Source organism: Trifolium pratense, linkage group LG4, assembly GCF_020283565.1.
Source record: "Trifolium pratense cultivar HEN17-A07 linkage group LG4, ARS_RC_1.1, whole genome shotgun sequence".
Taxonomy (NCBI): Eukaryota; Viridiplantae; Streptophyta; class Magnoliopsida; order Fabales; family Fabaceae; genus Trifolium; species Trifolium pratense.
Window position 1 is genome coordinate 45,253,544 of NC_060062.1, and position 18,515 is coordinate 45,272,058.

The 18,515-nt window shown below is 32.8% G+C and overlaps 3 protein-coding genes and 1 pseudogene across 3 annotated transcripts; 3 read left to right on the forward strand and 1 right to left on the reverse strand.

Annotated features, from left to right (window-relative positions):
• The first annotated feature begins 1,617 nt into the window (after positions 1-1,617).
• Positions 1,618-2,556, forward strand: LOC123922753 (annotated as a pseudogene).
• Positions 2,557-3,965: 1,409 nt separating this feature from the next.
• LOC123924737 (protein LOL1) lies at positions 3,966-6,163 on the forward strand. The gene is made up of 6 exons (XM_045977703.1): positions 3,966-4,283; positions 4,381-4,532; positions 4,872-4,985; positions 5,274-5,387; positions 5,540-5,649; positions 5,862-6,163. The coding sequence occupies exons 2-6, from the start codon at positions 4,466-4,468 to the stop codon at positions 5,901-5,903; spliced, it is 447 nt and encodes a 148-aa protein (XP_045833659.1). The 5' UTR covers positions 3,966-4,283; positions 4,381-4,465; the 3' UTR covers positions 5,904-6,163.
• Positions 6,164-9,916: 3,753 nt separating this feature from the next.
• LOC123924675 (ferredoxin C 2, chloroplastic) lies at positions 9,917-16,753 on the reverse strand. The gene is made up of 6 exons (XM_045977634.1): positions 16,310-16,753; positions 16,119-16,182; positions 14,802-14,890; positions 14,275-14,343; positions 10,413-10,457; positions 9,917-10,310 (listed from the first exon to the last, which is right to left on the reverse strand). The coding sequence occupies exons 1-6, from the start codon at positions 16,556-16,558 to the stop codon at positions 10,266-10,268; spliced, it is 561 nt and encodes a 186-aa protein (XP_045833590.1). The 5' UTR covers positions 16,559-16,753; the 3' UTR covers positions 9,917-10,265.
• A 799-nt stretch (positions 16,754-17,552) lies between these two features.
• On the forward strand, positions 17,553-18,342 carry LOC123924396 (late embryogenesis abundant protein 6). The gene is given in 3 exon segments (XM_045977272.1): positions 17,553-17,724; positions 17,924-18,111; positions 18,113-18,342. Coding segments are annotated over 3 exon segments (420 nt in total). The 5' UTR covers positions 17,553-17,595; the 3' UTR covers positions 18,216-18,342.
• Positions 18,343-18,515: the final 173 nt, after the last annotated feature.

Below are 18,515 nucleotides of genomic sequence, written 5' to 3' on the forward strand. Positions count from 1 at the left end.
TTTTTCTTGGAGACAAAAACAAGAATTGAGTTATAGGCTGTGTCAAACACGCACAAATTTTTTAAGTGGTGAGTGATACATAAGTAATAAATAATATTATAATAAATATGAATTTTACAAAATTTATCGTTAGATTAAAAATTTATATCATATAGATCATCCATAATTTTTTTTTAAAAAATTGAATGATATGTTATCTCGAGACCATCAAAGTTAATGGTTTATGCGTTTTTATTAAATAGCGTTAATTTTGATGAGTCTCAATAACATATAAAATGATTTATAAGAAAGAGAGAAGTGTAGAACCCAATTTTCTTGTCAGATTTGATCTTGATATGTTACCATTCATTAGTTTCTTTTGCACCCAATTTTCCACATTTACTAGAGGCCAAGTCTATAAAGACTTTCTCGGGTCTTTTATGCACAAGTTACTAATATCCTTCTTATATATATAATGGTTGTAATATGTAATTAGGTTAACCTTAATTTGCATTGTAATTTTGGAGGGAGTTTTTTTACTATCTAATTTATTAAAAAAAAGAGAAATGTGTCAATAAAGTCTTTCAACCACTATGGTATTTTTTTTTGGTTACATAAGAGAAAGAAAAAAAAATAAAGAAAAAGCCAACAAGGGATCACTCCCTAATAAACTCTACACCCCAAGCATCTTCCCAGAGTGGCTTAACCAGATCTCTAGGAGGAGTAGGAACATTCACCAATGGCGAGCCAGAGTTAGCACCTAATTTAGCCAACACATCAGCACACGCATTTCCCTCACGAAAAGTATGAGTAAGAATCACCTCCCAATCATTAGCTAGCAGCTTTCGAATACAACAAATCTCATTCGCTAAACGATGATGTGCTGTAACCCCTTCCTGTATGTAAACCAATTGTGATTAAAATTACGTCCTCCAGGTATTAATCTTATCGAAAGTTTACAATTGGAAATAAATCTTGCGGAATTAATTTGTTCATACCCAAATAGGAAAGATTTCATATGTCAATTAAGTATCATGAAATTAATTTTAATTAACTTGATTTTATTTATTTTTTATATTGGAATCATGTATTTAGTATACGTATATGAGAATAAAAAAATATAATGAGAATTTTTAGCTAAGAAACAAACACAAATCTTGAAAAAACACAAATCTTTAAAATGCTATATGGAAATATCACATCAACAAACCCATGTAGATTTATTTTTTTATCAGCCACTAGGAAAAAAAATACAAATCTTGAAAAAAATAGGAGGTTGCTTAACCTAATTTAAAAATAAAAAATAAAAAATCTCGTGTTCTACATGTAATTACTCCTGTGTCAAGTTTGCTAGGCAAAACCAAATTTTAGCAATGCAAAACCAAATTTTCAATTTCCATTTATAGCATGGCTATTATGTTTCAAATAATAATTAGACATTAATGATTAAAATAATTTGAAACACATTGTATCCTTATCACTTTAACCCATATATATATATATATATATATATATATATATATATATATATATATATATATATATATATATATATATATATATATAGTCACAATTAGAATGAAAAGGAAAAAAAAAAAACTATTAATGTAAAAATTCTTTGAATTAGGTTTTGCTTATATGAATTTAACCAAAATTTCAGGTGAAACTCAAAATTCTTCTTTGCTAAAATTTTTATTGTGTGTTGTTTTTATAGGGTGCAGTGATGCTTCCGAAAATATTGGAGGGTCTCATATTGGGTTTTGGGAATTGGTGGTGGAAGTATTGGAGACATAGTTAATGTTGACATTAACCTGCGTATTCCAGATGATATCCTGAAATCAAGCTTAGATGATCCTATTGCCTCGATTGTTACTGCCATATATCCATCTATAATTGATAATATGAAAGATCGTACATTTTTTTTCAGGATAGAGCCATATTGACTCCAAAAAATTCAATTGTTGGCTTGATTAATGAGTACATGTTGTCATTGATAGACGGTGAAGATAAAGTATATTTGAGCTACGATTCTCCAGAAAATGATAACTCTGGTTTCGACAGACCGGATGATATACACACTCTCGAATTTTTAACTACAATTACATGTTCGAGCCTTCCAAATCACAAATTAAAATTGAAAGTTCGAGTTCCTGTTATGTTATTGAGAAATATGGATCCAGCTCATGGGTTATGCAATGAAACTCAGTTGATTGTTACAAAGATGGCACAATTTATTATAGAAGGAAAGATAATATCAAGAAGCAACATAGGCGACAAAAATTTTATTACCAAATTATCCTTAACACCATCTGACGTCAGAATCCCTTTCAAATTTCAACGTCGGCAGTTTCCTATCGCTGTTTCATTTGCCATGACTATTAACAAGAGTCGGGGTCAGTCACTGAAAAATGTTGGGGTGTATCTTCCGCAATCAGTATTTTCGCATGGTCAGTTATATGTTGTTGTGTCAAGAGTCACATCGAGAAATGTTTGAAGATTTTAATCGTTGTTGATGACGGCAACCTTACAAATATGACTTTAAATGTTGTTTATAAAGAATTTTTCCGTAATTTATAGGATTGTTTGTACTTTCATATTTATGTAAGTTGGTAGAAATAAATTAGACAATAAATATTTTTGATTTCTACGTGTATGAATTACTTTGTTTATTAGTCAAAATAGATATAATATTATTGATTTATAATTATTGACCCGTGCAATGCACGAGCATGGTGACTAGTTATTATAATAATGGATGCGAATTTTATAAAATTCACCAATAAATTGAAAGTTTATATGGTATAGATTATTCATCATAAATTTTTTTAAAAAAAATTGAAAATAATTTGATATGTTATTGAGACCCATCAATAACGGTTTATGGATTGTTATTGAATATCGTTAATCTTGATAGGTCTCAATAACATATCAAATGATTTTTAAAAAAATTTAAAAAATTTATGGATCATCTATATAATATAAAATTTCAAATGGATAATCTATATAATATAAAGTTTTAATCTAACTATGAATTTTACAAAATTCGCATTTATTATAATAATAATGGCGACTTGTGCATAATGAATGACTTGATAAAACCTTTACTAAGAAACCAATAATTGTTCTAATTTTCTTGCCAATTTCTTTTATCATTGATATTCCATTTTAACCCTTGAAATTGCATCTTTATTTTTTAAGTAGTTAACATAATTATTTTTATTACTCCAGTTGTCTCAATTTAGGTGAATTAGGTTTTAGATATTTATTAAGGTTAAAGTAGGTCTTAAAATTTATAGTGCTTACAAAAGTTGAACTCACATCATGCAAAAAGTTCAATCCAAGCCCTTGCACTTTTGCGAGAGTTTAACCAGTTTTTTTTTTAAGGAGTGTTATCTAAACACAAAATTTGGGGACACAAAATTGACACACTTTTTTACCATTCACATATATGAAAATCGATACATGTAAATAATATTAAAAAAAACAAAAAGTGTATATTTGTTGTATTTTTGTTTGAAAATTGTGTTGGAATAACATTTTCCTTTTTTTTTAGGATCAATTTTTCATGAATATGAGACCCACTTGGTGGAGGAAATTGAATTATCTTCTTCACTCTCCTCTACCCCTCTCTCTCTCTCCTTTCTCTCTATCTCTCTCTTCATTGTAGCTTACGACTTCTAACAAAGTTGTCACTTGCTCAAGAGAGAGAAAGATGAAGGTGAAAGATATAGAGGATAACAAATGAGAGATTTAAATTTTATTCAAAAGAATTTAAGTTTAATTTTTTATGAGAATAATTTTTAGTCAAATTTTACTTATCTCACAATCAAACTTTGAATTATCAAGATCTCTTCTCCAAATTCGAAGGTTGATACAAAATAAAAATCCTTTGTTGGGTAGCACACAATAGCTACTTTTCAACTTAAAAAATAAAGTAAAAAATAGTTGCGCTTCTTTCCCTTGGCATAAATAGCATCTTTTTAGCCCATTTCTTTCCATTGTCCATCCTCTCACTCTCTCTTCATTGTAGCTTGCAACTTCTAACAAAGTTGTTACTTGCTATTAGACAAGTATATCATATATTATAATTATATACTATATACTATAATATACAATTCTTCCCTTTATCACACATAATTAAATAAATAATAACTTTGGTGACAGTATCTTAAATTTTTCATCACTTCTGGGCTCTATTCATCCAACTTCATGCATGGTTTTTCATTTCAAGGAGGAAGCTTTTCCTTTAACTCTTACTTTATCTGGTTTTTGATTTCATTTTCTGCCACCCTTTAGCTTCAAAGGTTTCTTTCTCATTCTACTAATCAGTAATCACAATTTTTTGCTTCACTTTTTTCTCCCTCTTGAATTAATCTTTTACCATATTTCTTCATTTTACAGGAGTTGAAAAAATGGGTGAAAGTGCTTTCTTCTGTTTGTAGAATTTGGCAGAGAAAGATAATACTTTTGAGTTTGTTCTTTTATAATGCCAGTTCCACTTGCCCCCTACCCAACTCCACCACCAGCTCCATATACACCACCTCCAACAAATGGTATCTTACTCCTTTTTTTGTATCTGTTTGATTTCCTCATTGATGCATGTTCTCTTTGAATTCTAATTTCTTATCCATCATTTGGAAGATATATTTGATTGAATATTAAGATTTGCTTAGTGAAATTCCTGATTTGCACTTGTTTGGATTATGGTGAGTTTGACGAAATCAAGATGATTCAGTGGGATTTTTTTATAAAAGCTATGGTGCCACCCTGATTTCGTCAAATTCACGGTGTTTCCAAACATGCACTAAGATATGTTGAATGTACAAAACATTAACATGTGGTCATTTATTTGATAACTAAGTTTTTGTGTTAAAATGTTGTTTGGTTGTTAGGTGGACAGAGTCAACTTGTGTGTTCTGGTTGTAGAAACCTTTTAATGTATCCAGTTGGAGCTACTTCTGTATGCTGTGCTGTTTGCAATGCTGTCACAGCAGTGCCTCCTCCTGGTATGATGCAAGTTTCTTTGCTTTATTAAGTCTATGTTTGGTATCAAGGTGAGTATGTGAGAATCACGGTGACCTACCATGACTTTTCAAAAGCTGCACTATGTAACTTCTGCAAAATCACAGTGGAACACCATGATTCTGACATGGTGATACCAAACATACACTAAGTCTATACCTACCCTTTGCATAATTCATGCTTTGTATGAATGTTCAATTTGTTATCTTTAGCACAATTTTTTGTTAACTGAACATGCATCAGCTAAATTTCAAGCATTGATGTATTCACAGGCACAGAAATGGCTCAGTTAGTTTGTGGAGGATGCCATACTTTACTCATGTACATCCGCGGAGCGACAAGCGTTCAATGCTCTTGTTGTCACACAGTCAATCTAGCTTTGGAAGGTATTGAATTGAATTGTTTGTTAATAATCTCATTTTGTATATGTGTAAAATGAGTATGATGGCAGCTTCAAAAACATGTTTCTTTTGTGAGTTAAATTGTTGAGATTTTGAGTCCCTACTTTGTGATTTTAAGAATGAAATTTGTGTGACAGCAAATCAGGTTGCACATGTCAATTGTGGTAACTGCAGGATGCTACTTATGTACCAATATGGAGCAAGATCCGTGAAGTGTGCAGTTTGCAATTTTGTTACCTCAGTTGGGGTCAGTATACTATATTTCTTGTTCCTTATATGGATTTATATTCACAATACTAGTATTGTGAACCCGTCGTTGCACGGGGAGAAACTCGTTAAAAGAGTCTATGTTAGTTATGGTTTATAATTTGTCGTGTTCGGTTATTGAACAACAACGACGTTTATCATTAAATCACGGCAAGAAATGATTTACACTAATGTTAATGAATGATGATGCAGGCCTCAGCAAGCACAACTGAGCAGCAGAAGTTCAGCACCTAATTAATCATATCATATACTATAATAGCAAGGTCATTACAGACTCTACAAACCTTGGTTTTTGCTATTTACATATCCACCTTAAGGAATAATAAAGAGTGCAAATCAGTGAAAACTTTCTTCACATGTATAGAGTTATTTTTCCCTTGCGTGATGGTGATTGTATTAAATATTTTTGTTAGTATATTGGTGTATGAATTAATAACTATTTGTTATAAGATTCTTGATTCTGAGTGCTATCAAAAATTCACATCTTTGGATAAGGTAAAATCTATTCTCTACTTTTGTTAAGCTGTATATTGTTATTATAATAAGTGGTTGAGAAAATTACCAGTGTGTGTGTATGTGTGGAGCACCAACCACCATTTATTTCTTTCACATACTTTTGCCTTTTGGAAATAGAAAAGGTCTAAGTATGGCAAAAGGGTAAAGAAGTCAAATGGATTGATTCAACAAGATAACATCTGGGTCCAAGTACAAAATCTCAATAGATATTTCAGAATGAAATTGAGGTGAGGATTTTATTTTTTTTAGTAAGGGAAGCCATTATTTTATTCCATGGTTTCCCTTTGTTGATTTTGACATGCATGACTAAAACCATGTTAATCAGGAATTGGATATACATTGCAGAATATGACTGTGCTCTTAGCTCATCCTTTGTTGGTTTGACTATTAGGTCATAACTTTTTCTTATCATTGATTTTCTGGTTAGAAGTTTCATAGAAAAACATAAAGTCGTGGTGGTTAAACATCTATTAAGCACGACTCAAACAAGGACGTACAACGCTGACATTGACACAGACACTTATACTAATAACTTAAGAAAATGAAACTGATTGAATGTAAACACATGTCTCAGTATCTTATCAGTGTTGGATATTGACATATGACAGATACCGGACACATTTGATCTTAAGTGTCGGTGTCATTCGGTTAAATTTTGTTGAGAACACACACACTCTGCTAGACAGTACATAACATGTTGCAATTGCAGAATGCAGACAGGTTCAGTGAGCCAACAGCAATAACATCTTTTAATGAATCACAAAGCATTAACACTATTTTTGGCAGTGCAACAAAGCTAATGTCCTTTTCAAATTCAACACTGCTCAATTTCTGTTTTCAACATTAATAACCACTATAGGTGGTTGCAAATATCAATTCATAGTGATCTGGACAACTCTTCATGGTCCATTGATGTTGCCCCTTGTTCTCCAACAGCCTTGTTTATGTCAGACTTACCATTTGAGATCTCCACAGAATATTTTTGACTCAATCATTTTATAAATGTCATGTTCAAATGAAAATCACTGTTTTGTGAGTACTAGGCTAGTGTCATTTCAAGTTAACAAGATATTTTTGATTGTAACTGTCCCTTTAATTCTTAGTCCTTTCCATAATTTATGCTGTGCTACTAACACAAGCAAATACTCCCTCTGTCCCTAATTATAAGCACTCTTTCAAAGATAAAATTTGTTCCTAAATATAAGTTCCTTTTCAATTCCCTAGACACATTTATTACTATTTTTCCAAACATAACTCTACTTTACATTGAAATCCGAAAAATCAACTACAAATACACTTTTTCACTAAGGACAATTTAGTAATTGTAATACCCAAAAAATACACATTTATTACACTACCAACTTTTCTTAATACGTGTGAAAAATCTCAATTGAGGCTTATATTAAAGGACGGAGGGAGTAACATCATCACAACATGTGGCTGTCACTACTGACCAGTGACCATAAAACATCAAGTGTCTTATGTTTTTAGCTTTTGAGAGGTCTCAAACAAGATTTTAATGAAACTATGAACACCAGAAAAATTTCCATCATAAAAAGTGTTTTGAGAAAGAAAAAAAAATGTGGCGGTATTTATTGTAAAGGGTGGTTTGTTTATGTGGCAGTCTTGTTGGACCAATCAAAATAAATTAGAGGACCATTTTAAAACAAAGTTAAAATGTAAGGACCATTTTTTAACCAAAAAAAAGCCACATTTAACAACATTGAGTAGCCGAAAATTGTACTTTTTTCAAAATCTAAAAACTAAAAATTAACTCTTACATGTGAGGGTGAATGAAATACTATCTAATTAGAGTTTTAATATTTTCAACTTTTAAAATTTTAAAGAAAAGTCAAATTATGAGAGTTGAGTGTCATGTCAATAAATAGCATCATCTCATCGCAAATTTGGAAGGGTATTACCAAATCATAAAGGAGGAAAACATAAAGATTCAATCACTAAAAAAAAATAGTGGGCACCCAAAATCACCCAATCGCAATGTACAATTAAGTCAATAATGTTTCTAACATAAAAGACTATTTAAGATTAAGAAAAAGTAAAGATAAAAAAACTAATCATAAAGTTTAGTCATCTGTAAAACCTAGCTCAACTGACAATGTCAATATTACTAGGTTGAACACCTTCACCCGAGTTCGAATTGGGACCTCACAGTTGTGTGTGTCTGTGTGATTTTAGGTGGTTATTGTCGCTTCGGACAAAAAATATAATATATAAATAAAGTCAAACCTATAAATTATATGCATTGCTCAATATGTAAATGCAACTTATAACATAATTCATTTTTGCAACAAAAAAGTTTTGAACCAAGCAGAATGCAGAATTACCAACTTGGTGAGAAGCATGTTCTGCTCAATTGGGTAGGCATCATACAATTAACAACAGCAAAGAATCAATATCACAATTGACTAAAACACATTCAATCTTCATTACTCTGGTTGAGTTAAAAAAAAACTTGGTTTGCATAATCCAATAAGTATCAATCTGTCAATTTTTCATATTTAAGAGCCCTTTCACAAACAAGACTCGTGGGAGTGGGGCAGTGGGGGTCTAGTGCTGTGTTGTACATTTCACTTCACCATCTTTGTTGTGGAGTGACTCTTTATTAATCCAACTTAGGACCACAGTGGTATGTGGTATATTCTTTTGATCCTGCATTATTTCATCATCTTTATGCAATTATTTGCTTCTTCAGCTGGCACTAAGTAAATATTTGATACTCATATCATAGAGCTCAAATCTAAGAAAATATTGTTATTCCAATCTTTCTTTGTATTTTGAAGCAAGGAGATACTAGAGGGGCCAAACTTGTTTTTAGAGGAGGATACTATCGATTTTCTACAATGAGATTATATTTATATATTTTGAAAGCATTATAGTATTTTTTTTTCTATAAAATATTAGACTTTTCTTGCCTACCCAATTTATAAATCCACCACTGTGTGTAGTATATTATTAAGTTGGGAGTTTTATATCCAATATTAATGTGCAAATAAAATGTTAAAAATAAATAAATAAAAATGACAGTTAATTTAGATATTTTTTCTTCCTGAAATGACAATAATTTATAAATGGATGAAATATTTTTTAAGAGAATCCAATGGAATATATATCATCTGTTAATACCTTTTGTAGTTAGTTAACATTTATTTCTAGGCTAGTTCTATGATACACAAGTGAGATAAGTTTTGTGTCATACACTAAGTAAATATGTGATGCAACTTATTATTAATCCAATAGTGAAACACACATTTATGTACAGTGACTATTTTATTTGTGCATATTAGATATTATTATTATTATTATTTTGGTTACACATATAATAATTAGATAGAGTCTTATTTATGTTAGTTACTATATATATCCAAAATAATTACACATTAATCAAAGGTAAAAGGGGAACGCTTATAAAAAAAAAAGGGGAACGCTTAATTAATTGATCATTAATTTGTGTCTGATTTATTGTTGGCTGTTGAGAGGATAACTGTCTAGATGAAGATGAGTTTATTTCTTTCCTTCTTTCTTTCTTTCTTTCTTTCTTTCTTTCTTTCTTTCTTTCATTTTAATTAAAGTCAGCCAACCCTTTCATCCTACCAAAGTCACGTGAATTAAAATGCCTTATCCATAAGCATATGTTTGGTTCAGCATTAATTCAATGTAAAGGTGCATCCTGTCCAAATGAATAACAGATTCCTTTCCCATCGAACACATTGTAAATCCAAAATCACGCTAAATCTTCTATATTATGCAAATTATAATAATGCATATGATAACAAAATGACAGCAGATAATACACATATATAGACAGGGGAAAATAAGAGTTTTCAAGCACCGACACAGATAATGAACACGACACTAAGACTAACATGTAGAGACTAATCATAATTTGAGAAAACGAAAATGATTGAATATAATCAAATGACGTACGAGTATCGAACACCAACACATGTTTGAATACTCAGACATGCCTTTAACCTGAAGTATCGGTGCTATAGAGATTAAGAAAGAAGGAAACAAAACTTTCTTTCTTTGCTCAGCTGGTTGTCAGATTTTGTATCCTGCTTACTCATCACCCATGGCCAACTCCAACGCATAGTCATCTCTTTCCTGTATATAGTTTTCGTGTTAAAAAGGTTACATTATCAAAAGGACAACATGAACAACCTCGTTCCCACAAAAAATATAGTCATATACTATAACAGAACCTACCACTGGCCCTCTTGCAAAATAACGTCCAAATTGAAGCCAATATACCTGTGTGTGGATAAAGGGTAAGTTATATTCACAACTAAAGTGACATTATATGATAACAAAAGTTAATGGTAATTTCATTTAGCCTCAAAAGCACAAGATAGTTTAAGATATTATATGTAAAATATTCAATGACACAACAAATATATTATGAAATATTATGCAAATATTTTAACTTTTCCCCTCAAGTTATTCTTAGTTTCTTACTAAGCTTCACGCTTCCTAAAAATGAACACTTTCCCGGTTAGATGATTATCAACCAAAAGATTTGACTGGAAAGATGCTCAGAGAAAATTTCCAAGCAAGCTGCTGAAGAATCAGGTGATAGATTTCACTGATATCCATTGCAATAAGGAGTAATGAATGTTATATTATGATCAGATGTTGGGCAACTTTATCCATGGTTTGTTTAAGGACACAAATCTAGTAGTCACAGAGCATAAGCTAAATAACGAAAGGTTTAGATTCCAACAAACTTTCCTTTACAATAATTCCTAAATTTGAATGAATCACAATAGCTCCGATCATTTCACCAAAATTAGTAATGATCTTTCAAGAAATTATACACAACAAGGAGAGTTCAATAATAGCATTTGGAAGTTTCAAACAAGAGGAAAATTTAGGAAAACAGATAAACGTGGAGAAATCAAGTCAGAATGATGTGATGTGAGTCATGGCCAACATCATGTCATCATTGGTATGATTAGTGGAAAATGGTAAGATATTAGATTGATATGGTGTGTTTTTATGTTATAAAAGATTGGATAGATGTGTTTGCGATGTTTCTTGGCAGATGGTTTTTCAGGAGGCTACTGTGGAGCACTTGGTGAGAAAACAATCTGATCATAATCCTCTCCTCCGGGGTAGACCTTAGGTCTCCAATGCTGAGGGTAATGTGGTGCATAATGCTTGGAATAAGACTAAGGATAATGTGGTCAGACAGCTGCAGGATGTTAGGGATGATTCCATCAGCTTCAATACGGATCACTTTGTTATAGTACTCTTATTGTTCTCATCCAAAAGGGAGACCACCCTTCCTCCTTCAACGATTTCATACCTAAAAGTCTTTGTAATATTATTTACAAGCTTGTCTCCGAACTTCTTGTTGTTAGGAACAGGGCGATTTTGGCCCATATTTTAAGCCCCTGACATAGTAGTTTCATTACGGGTAGGAGCACTCAAGAATCGAAATAATGCGATTGTGCTTCAGTAGGTAGTCCATCCAATGTACACCAAGAAGAGAAGATGTGGGAACTTGGTCATGAATGGTATCTCCTCCTCTTCAATTTCTCTTCTTTGGAATGGGAGCAAGGCTAATAGCCATTTCTCTTGTGAGAGGTCTTCGTCAATCGTCAGGGTGATCCGCTCTCCCCTTATTTGTTTGTTCTTTATATGGACAGATTGGGAAATATGATTCTGAAGGAAGTGAAATAGTGAATAGCAATAAATGGTTGCCTGTTTAATTATCTCAGAATGGCCCTACGGTCTCCCACTTCTTCTTTGAAGATGATGTTTTACTTTTTGCCAAGGCTAAGGTTTTTCAAGCTAACTTGATTGGGAACTTTCTGGAACGGTTCTGCTGTGTCATGAAAGTCAGTTTACATAGGTCTGCTATTTTTGCTTCCAAAGGTGTCCCTGAGAGTGAAAAGCCAAAGATCTTGGCAATCAGTGACATCAAGTTTACTTCTAATTGGAGATATATTTGGGTTTTCGTATGTTTCATGGCCGGATTACTCAGCGTGAATTCTGGGATGTTTTGGACAGTGTTCAATCCAAACTTACATCATGGAAAAGGGAGATTACTGAATAAATTGGGAAGGAATGTACTTGTGAATTCTGTCATTTCTGCTTTTCCTACCTTTGGAATGCACATTCAGTGGTTCCCCCAGTCTATTTGTGATTATATTGATAGGGTGGCTGCATGTTTTATTAGGAAGGGGTCAGATGGGAATGGTTTACACATGGTGAGTTGGAAACAAATGACGAAGCATAAGAAGAATGGAGGCCTTGGTGTGAGAGTGGCAAGGCACCAAAATACTGCCCTCTTAGGCAAGATGGTGTGGGAGTTCCTTAACCCTTCTGATAAAATTTGGGTGAGTTTGTTGAAGGATTTAGAGAGTGTAATCTCTTTATGGCTACAAGCAAGAAAGGGTCCCAGATTTGGAATTCTATTTGTCAAGCTACAGAGACTCTCAAAGATGGTTTTTGATTCAAGATTGGAGATGGCCGATGTAGCTTCTGGTATTCTGCTTTGTTCTGAACTCCCCTCTCTGCAATCAAGTGGATTATGTCCATATCCATGATCTGCACTTCTAAATCAAAGATATTTGGACTGCCATGGATAAGTGGAATTTTCATGTTATATACTAATATTCCGGTCTGTGTCCAGGATAATATGAATGTTGTCGAGTCGTTCCTTCTGGAAGGAGTCCCGAATGTGTCTACTTAGAAGTTGGAAGCACTCTTTATCTGGCACGTACTCAACCAAGGATGTGTACATGTGTGGCTCTTGGATCCTAGTTTGCCTCAAACTCAGGATACTTTCTAGAGGTGGATATGGCGTTTAAACGCCCCCGGTTAATATCCAATTAGTTATTTGGCCAGTTTTACAGACGGATATTCCTACCAGAGCTGTGTTAAAAGGACGGGCATGACAGTTTCAGATATTTGACTCGTTTGTGTTAGGAACCAATCTCTGTAATAATGGAATTAACAGATAAAACAGTGCACAAAGGAAATAGAGCTTTTATTCAATTATAAATGGAGTGTTTACAGAAACAGGGGAAAAATAGCAATCCCTAGGTATCTGACCAGAGCAGGGCTCCTTTAGGCTAGCATCATAGCTGCGTAATCATTACACAATTAGTATATTCCAAAGTGCCTTTCTCAACCCATCATCCTACTCCTTATACTATGGAAAACGGTTAGAAGCTCTTCTCTCTCTCAACACGTCACAGATAGCCAGCTAATCCTTAATGACATTTCTGCCCCTTCTAGAATACACCTGCCAGACTTTGGGTCCCACATTCTCATTATGGATTACTGTATCTCCTGCAGTACTTGTATTTGTACCGATCCTAACAGTTTGTGAGACTCGGGTTGAGAGTATTCTTCACAGTTTATTCCAGTGTAACTGCGAGAAAGCAACTTCAAATCTTAGGCCGCTCAAATGGAGTGGTTGTGGGTGGGAGTGTTTTCATGGATTCTGGTCTGGCTGGATTTGGTAGGCTAGTTAGGGATGAAACAGGCCATCTTCAGGGTTTTTCTGGGAGCCTCGGTATGTCATGTATCACGCATGCAGAAATAATGGCACCATAGGTATGGCAACATGATAGCGGCAATCCAACAAATGTTGCTGCAGATTACCTGGCCAAGATGGGTGTTAATTGTGGCATGATACTACCTGTGATGCAGGAAATTCCTCCTGATTTGTCTTCTATTTTTTTTTTCCAAGATATTTTTATAAGAATAATCAAGTCAAGTGCTAGTGAGTACAAGCTAAAGCTCATTAATACTCTACGATTACTAACAACACTTATTGTTCTAAGAGCTAAGAACTTAGTTTCCCTAAAACAAGATCTTTCGGATTAAGTCTTGTGAATGGAAAACTAAATAGGCACTATGAAAGCTTTGTTCTTTTAAGATTGTTTCATCAATTACATGACATGACCAATTGATTTCAGTATATATCCTAAAGATCGTGTAAAATAATAATAACAAGAACAAAAGTAAAAAGCATCTCCTTCGAGCTGATTTGATTTGACATCTATTCAAAAAGTTATCATAAAGTGCAAGATATGATTGCAATATTGCTTGTTACCTCATCTTCATCTTGAGTTTCTACTTCGACGTCAGAGGTTGGGAAACCCACACAAAGAAGTGCATAACCCTGAAATGAAATAAAAATCTCATAAACATGTCCAACTGAGAAACACGAGACATTGAAATTTGCAATAATAATGATAATGCAGAAACAGAAACGAAGTAATAGTTTCGTACCACTACCCTCCTTTCCTTTATAGTAACAAGCATGGGAAACGATTCTCTCATGTCACATGAGATTTCAGCGCTAGATTCAGTGGGGGGGTGGGGACTGAGAAAGAACAGAAAAAGAGAAGTCGATTTAAGGGTGGGAGTTCATGCATAGAGTATATTGGTTTCTTTTACTCTTAAGAAAGTAGAACAAAAATGGGCAAAACTTTTGATACTCTCTTTAGCATCGTTGAATATGATTGATGGGAAAAACATCAAATACAAAGGGTTCAACCAGATCATCATGCATTACTACGTAACAAGTCAAAAGACCAATTTCATAAAAAATATATTCATAAGCATAGTTGTACGTGCCTGCTCTCTCAATTCGGCAGATATCCCAAGTGCCTCTGGTTGTCTAATCTTTCCATTCTTTATACGAACAGCACAACTAGTACAACAACCTGCCAAACAAATATTATCAGAAAACTAGCAATAGCATCACAAACCAAACAAACATCAATCTAGACAGAAACAGGAGCAGCAGCAAAACAAGTATAAAAGATGCATTACATGATCTGTAAAGGCAAATTGTGATTGTCTAGGTTCCTAATAGGAGGGAAAATGAATTTTACACTAATATACATTAATCACAACTTCATCTGTACTTCAATTATACATGGGAAAAATAGAATCGGTCATTGGTAGATAAGGAAAGTTAATAATAACAGATGGAAAAACAGAATCAAATATGATAGGTTCATAAAATTCTTCCAATTATGGCTATCAAATCGAGAATCAAATGGTGAATCTTTGAACACCAACTTTTCAAATCATGAATCATAAGATACATACATTACCAATACAAATATGACATTTTTAAGTAAAAACAAGTGACACAAAAAAATTATTAGCTAATATATTATCTACTAACATCAAAATAATTCAAAACTCAAGTCATAAATCAAATGACAAAAGAAATTTGTTTTGCTATACAAAGCTGATGAAAGAGATTGTCTAGCTACACTACATTTGAATTAAACGGAATTCATCATAATGTATCAGGACTCAAAATGAGATATATGTTCATAATAGATACCCACTAGAGTTTCATTTTGATTGTATTTAGTTTTGTATCGAATCAAGATACGACTCACATGTATCGTAAGATACCTATGATTATGCTTATAAAAACTTCAAAAAACAATAAAGGATAATATATGTGAAGAGATATTGGATCATCTAAATGGAAAAAATTTAACATAATCTCTCCCAAGGGTATGATAAAACTAAGCTCAACTGACAGAAATGCCAAAATTGCTAGGTTGGACGCCGTGACCGGAACCCCGATCCCTCTACTTTGTGTGTATGAGTTTCTAATAGTTTGCCATTTCGTCTATTTACCAAAAATGTTCGATAACTTGTTGAAGTTATTTTTTTGGCCTGTAGACAAAGTGTCAAACACCACCTAAACTCACACACACACAACTACCAGGTGACGCGTTAATCAGCCTAACAATATCAGCATTGTCAGATAATCTAGATTCTAGGCCTTATAGACGACTTGCCTATGTTTCAAATAAACATGATAATGAAACCACCCCATCAAATTTAATGATCTAAAATCCAAAATCTCTCTAATCAATGAAACTATGGAAATTGAATAACAAATAGTAAGATAAGAGTAAGTACCATGCCTGCATGCGAATGGAAGATTAATATTCTGCGACTCAGCAGTGTGTAATATATACTGATCCTGCATTTCATAAATACTACTTTTACATTAACATTAAACCAAAAAAAAAACTAGTATTAACGTTTTAAATAAAATAATAGACAAAAAATCAATAGTAATCAAATTAATTAATTGATAATATTCATACCTCAGGTACGAGGAACTCGTGAACAATTCCTCGTACTCTATCGTGGACTTTGACTTTATGAGTTGGAACATTACCACTTGGATACTGGTAATCTTTTGCGTCTGGCACTTCCAGCGGCGTTTGAAGCTCCGTCGTCGCTGCCACCGTGGTCTTGCGGAGGGTTTTGGAAGGAAACAATTGTGGCTTGGTTGTAGTAGTAAATGGAATTGAACAACAAGTACCGGGAATTCGAAGAAGAGGAAGCGCCATTAATTTGTTCTTGTTGTTGTTGTTTCTTCTTCAAAGTGCTTTGCTGAAACGCTTACGGGATAACAAGAGTGAGTTAACACGCGCGCTCTCAACCAACCGTTAGATTCTTTTCCAATTGCTGGTTAACACGTGTACGATCTTCAAAACTCCTCCAAGCACTCTAGCTGACACCAATTTTCTGATGATTCAATAATTAATTTAATTTCTGATCAAAATGAGGGTTATATGATTAACCATAAAATAATTTTATAATTTTAAAAGTGATGTAAATTCCCTTAAACAAAAAATAGATTTAAATTAATTATTTATTTAACAGAAATAATCATAATAATGTATGTAAGTAAACATTGTCTGTACACCACACAAAAAAAGTAGGTATATCATAAATTTAGTTAAGTTGATAGAGATATTGTATTATTATTCTTGTAACATATAATCATGTGGAATAAAAATTGGAATTTGGATCTTCTTTAGCTTTTTCTCTCATATTGATCATGTAAGATGTATAAAGACAAAGAAAGTTATAATTGTTTTTACTGCAATATGTATATCAATTATAAATTTGTAAGAACAAATCTTTGGTGCACTTGATATAGATATTTTGTAGGTAAAATTAATTATAGTTGTATTATATGAATACATTTTTATGAACAAACATACGAAACATATATATTCTATCTCTCTTTATACACTGTCTTGAGGTACAAAAAATATGAAAAAAAATCAAAAATTGAAATAAATACATACATTTGTCGTATCTTTACTAAAAATTTATGTTAAAATAACATTTTTCAATTAATTATATCCATGTGTCAAAAAAAAATTAATGACCTGACCATATACATATATCTCTAGTTCTTTTATTTCTTGTCTATGAACGTGGCAGGCAGTGGATGGAACAACCCTGCATGATGAACAAGTGGTGCCAACATTGCATTACACGTGGAAAAACATTTGGGATTTATTGCCTTATCTTTTGTTTTGATCCAATCTACCATGCTCTAGATTATAATGCATATAAATAGTTCATCGATCTTATGTACCTGTTGGTTAAACACTTCCAACTTATATTACAAGTGATGCAATCTACAATGGAAAAACTGAAAAACAAGGCTAGTGCTGCTAAGGAACAAGCTGACATCTATAAAGCCAAAATAGAGGAAAAGGTCTCCTTTTTTATCAAATGCATTCATATTTTCTATCCTATAGTATTAGAAAGATCCACATAAATATCAAAATTGTTAGTCGAATATCTGCAGAGTTTTGAGTTCGAACTCAAATTTTTAATTGTGTGCCTGAACTTTTTGCTATATATATTTTAAAAAATTGGTATGTGATAATTTATTTATGATGATGAAAATATAGGCAGAGAAAGCAAGGGCAAGAACAAAGGAGGAGAAAGTGATAGCACATGAGCGTGCAAAAGCTAAGGAAGCTAAAGCAAAAATGGAGCTACATGAAGCTAAAGCAGAGCATGCAGCAGAGAAGCTAAGTGCCAAACAATCACATTATTATGGTCACAATGAACCCCCAGTTGGGGTTCATCAGCCACAAAATGGTAGGAAATCAACCTCTTGGGTCAATTCCTAAGCCTGGAACCACTGCTCCAACTTATCCACTAGGAGGAGGAAACCTTCCACGGAATAATCAGATATAGCATATATATGTTTGTGTTTTAATGTAGATAGTTCTTTTCATTTTTTCCCCTGCAGGTTGGAATTTATCTAATCTGGATTCTTCTATGTACTTGAGGATGGTTTGTGTACTGTTATAGATTTTGTGTAATACCTTGCTTTATTATATTAAAGGTGTAATCACATATTTAGTCTTTTATGTTTTAATTTGGTCTCTTACTTTTTAAAACTTTTTAGTCAAATTTATGTTTAAATCATCGACGTGGCTAGCAAATTTTCATGCCTCTTCAAGTTAAGAGGTGTCACGTGGATTTTTTAAACAA